The 4,224-nt window shown below is 30.9% G+C and overlaps 1 protein-coding gene across 3 annotated transcripts in view; it reads left to right on the forward strand.

Moving 5' to 3' along the window:
* Positions 1–1,772, forward strand: part of MIOS (missing oocyte, meiosis regulator, homolog (Drosophila)) — a 37,132-nt gene extending 35,360 nt beyond the window's left edge. For all 3 annotated transcript variants that reach the window (XM_006779250.2, XM_015558333.1, XM_015558332.1), the window contains 2 exons: positions 593–722; positions 1,539–1,772. In XM_006779250.2, coding sequence (XP_006779313.1) covers positions 593–722; positions 1,539–1,635 — 227 coding nt within the window. In that variant the 3' untranslated portion in view covers positions 1,636–1,772. The remainder of the gene's footprint in view (positions 1–592; positions 723–1,538) is intronic.
* Positions 1,773–4,224: the final 2,452 nt, after the last annotated feature.

A 4,224-nucleotide genomic window follows, 5' to 3' on the forward strand; every position in this document is an offset into this window, starting at 1 on the left:
TTCACCATATCTTGCTCCTTCAGATTACCACTTGTTCTGATCGATGGCACACACACTTTCTGAGCAGCACTTCAAAACGTATGAAGAATTGGAAAATTGGGTCTCTGAATGGTTTGTCTCAAAACAAGAAAAGTTCTCTTGGCATGGTATCCACAAATTATCTGAAAGATCAGGGGAAATGTGAGCTAGCAATGGGCATTACTTGGAATAAGCACTTTTTATGTTTCTCTTGAAATTATTGTTTTGATTGCCAAATCTGCATTATTAACCGGTAAACCCAGGTAAATTGGGCTTGGTGTTTTTCTTTGTGAGAAGATTTTAAGCTACCAGTTATTTCTCTAGAATTGTTAATTCAGATTGCTTCTTAGTGGGTTTGATACCTTATGTTTTTCAAGTGTTTTATTAGCTATGAAAGATGTAAGGAAGCTTCTGTTATTTAGTATCTTTTCAGTATAACTAGATCCTAGCATTAAAATTATTATTTCAATATGATACATGATTTGTATTTTGACATACTTCTGAAATACCTTTTAAGAAAATTTGAATTAATATTGTGATATAGTTATTGAAGATCATTTTCTTTAACCCATAGGAGGATCCAAATCAGATGAAAAAGTAGACTTGAGCAAGGACAAAAAATTAGCTCAATTTAACAACTGGTTTACATGGTGTCACAATTGCAGGCATGGTGGGCATGCTGGACATATGCTTAGTTGGTTCAGGTAATAATCACATTACTTCTTTAATAGGCTTGGAGTTAGAGGAGATAAAGCCGATGGCCTTTTAAATACTCAGGTTTATACAGCTAAAGGATGAATTTATTCTTTCCTGTCACCTGAGTTAACAAAGGGGGCATCAACATTTCTTCTATTAGATATCCTTTGTAATCTTATACTATAAAATTAAACATATAATAAATAGTGTAAATATGATGTATGGGTTAAGTGTTTGAATAGCATTATTTTACTTTATTTGGGGAGAGGATATGTTTACAGTTTTTCACAGTTAACTGAAGATCCTACTATATATAATATGTAATTGAATTATAAATTAAATGAAAGCTATCACTTATCTTCTAAATAAGCTTGTTATGTAGTGAGTACCTCATGCAATGGAGATTTTCAAGACCATATTTAATTTTTACACTGAGCAGTGCTAGTGGCCTTCCACTCTTCTATATTGCTGTAGCTTTTACACTCACTTTGTCACACTGGCTTTAATTTAAACTTGAGCACATCCCTTCACCTTCGTAACTGCAAATGGATCTTTTGTTGTATATTTAGAAAACAAAGCCATTCAAGTTTTTAGTAACTTTCTCCCCATGATCAGCATGGTATAAATTTCTAATTTAATGCTTTTAACATGTTTTTGTCTTTGGATTTGCATTGCTGTATTTTCCCAAGTTCCATTTTGAAAAATTGCATTATAGACATAGGTAGGTATATAGATAAAGAAATGTACATATGTACCTATGTATGTGTATATTTGTGACTATTAATAATTTACATTTTTAACTGTTATTTGATCTATTCTTTTAGGGACCATGCAGAGTGTCCTGTGTCTGCATGCACGTGTAAATGTATGCAGTTGGATACGACAGGGAATCTGGTGCCTGCAGAGACTGTCCAGCCATAAATGTTACCACCTACAGAAGAACCTTCAAGTGTGGAGCTTTCTAATAGATGACCTTCATAGCGCAAAAACATACCTCAGAACAAGTCACTCATGACTTTCCTGTAATGGAAAAATAAATCATTCTATCAAATCAGCAATTTGATGTCTGGGTGATTTTGATGTGCTTCACAGAGACAGATGCTGCTGAAATGGATATCAGAGTGTTCATGAATTCTGTTGAGTAGGTTGAAAAAGTTCATTTTAGAACAACTTTCTAGGATTTTGTTGAAATTATAAAAATGCAGAGTTTCTGGAATAACCAAGAACAGACCTTGAACCTATATCTTCCAAGCTAAAAGTAGATATCTTCCAGTAAAATTAGTACACTTTGAAGTATATCTGTCATGATCAATTCACTGACTCAGATGATAGCTCATCCATGCCTAGTTTCCTTTCAGATAAAATTAAATGTTGGATTTTTACATTTAGAATTGGAGAGCTTCTACCCTACACTGGAGAATAAATTTTATCAACTTAAATATATAATTACCCCCTGCCCCCAAGGAGTTTTTTTTCCTTGCACTTTCATTTTAAAGTAAGAAATCTTTTGGCACAGACCATTATTTTCTTCCTAGAAAAGCCAAAATTAAGACTGTATGTTACAAATTTTCTCTTCTGAAGAGAAAAAATTGCATAATTTCAGGGGAACATGTTATAAAATTTTCAGTTTTTGCTTATCAGTGTCCTAATTTGCCTTTAAAAATTTCTCTCCCTATTAATTCATCTTATGCTCATCATTTGGGAGCATTTAACTGAACACAAAATCTGCAAGATTATATGTGATCAACCACTCAGCAATCTGTCAGTATGTCCTGCTCTCATATTCCCTCCTGTTTTAGAAGACTGTTTTTTCTAAGGTAAACTGGGAGATGTTGGGAGAAACAAGGTCACTTTGGAGACAATTTTACTTTACATGTACATTTCTAAAAGTAAGTATATTTGGGCCAATTCAGGGCCTTTATTTTAAATTTATTTTTTCCCCTTCTCACAGCTAGATGGAAGAGAAATATAAAGGACTTGTAGCTGCTTCTCTGTCAGCTGAATATTCAAAGGACTGATCGGACTTTTATAATTGAAAGTGTATTAAAAAAAAAAAGAAAGTAACCCTAAAAATTATTGTATGGGTTTCGGAGAAATGCCTTGAATTTTAAGAGCTTTCGTTTTAGCAGTTTTATCTGATGAAACTAAGATCTATTAGATTAGTTTGAAGTGTGACCTAAATAATAAAAGTGGGTTAAAATATCTTTTTACTTTTAGATATGATACAAAAGGCTCCTTTGTAGGAAAACGTATATCTGTCTCACCTAGATGATGATAATCTTTTAAAATGAGAGAACTGGGAATAACTCTAAATGTATATACACACATATGTATATGTATGTATATATGTGTGTGTATATATACATTATATTTTTTTTAATTTTTTTTTAAACGAAGATTCCTATTAAGGGGCCTTTTTCAGACTTGAGTAAATCTTCCAGATTTCATTTTACTAACACAGTCTTTTTAAAAATTGCTTCAATTGCATTGTCCCTTTCAAATTTATTGTGTCCTAGCTATGAAAAGTCAGCTTTAAATAATGTCAGACTATCTTATATATTTCAGCTTTTCGTAGCTCAAGTAAGATAAAATTATTGAATGTATATTTAGAATAAGGTTATATCTAATTTATAATTTTTGTAAATATAACAAAGTCTACTATATAAATAATCTTGTTATATAGGGTGACATAAGATCATTTATGTCTGTGTGTCAATTTCCTGATATTTTCTGCAAAGCCCAAATGTTCATACAAGATGCCTCTTATGTTTTGGTATCAGTGTATGTGGACCATGAAAATAGATTTAAATTATTTTTCTGTTTTTATTACTAGGTCACTGATATTTGTATTTATAAACTCAACAAGATATTTTAACTAGATATGTTCAATAGAATTGTTTAATAAAAATGTTTTTCTTAATTCAATAAATCTGGGTTAAAGTCAATATGTCTAATCTAGAAATTATGATTCCTATGAATAATTCAGAAAAGTAATATCAACTTAATTTTATGACAGTTTTAATCTTAGAAGTAACTTTGTTTTTAGGCCCTGTTTTTCAGTTTAATATGCTTTTCAGAGTGATTATTCTTTAAAATCATCTATTCAAAAAGTAATTTTCCGTTGTCAGTGCTACACATGGTAAGTATTATCAAGTTACAAAGAATATAGTTTTGCATTTAATTGCATGACTAAATTTAATTTCAGTCACTCATTTGACTATAAATATTAAAAGTATGGGCTTTGAAATTTAAATGATAATATTAGCCTTAATATTTTAGCCAAGTGACTTGACCACTTTGAACTTCAGTTTCCTCATATGTTAAAAGTAAGGTACAGAAATACCTACTTCATAGGGTGATGGGACTGTTAGGTGATGAAATAAACATGAAGTGCTTTATCCCTGTCACATAGTAAGTGCTCCATAAAATGTAATGATTAATAGTCATTGTAACTTTAATCTTTATTGGTTGTATGTCAGTACTTTTTTTAAAATATATTTTTATTGATTT

This window comes from Myotis davidii, unplaced genomic scaffold (assembly GCF_000327345.1).
Source record: "Myotis davidii unplaced genomic scaffold, ASM32734v1 scaffold187, whole genome shotgun sequence".
Taxonomy (NCBI): domain Eukaryota; kingdom Metazoa; phylum Chordata; class Mammalia; order Chiroptera; family Vespertilionidae; genus Myotis; species Myotis davidii.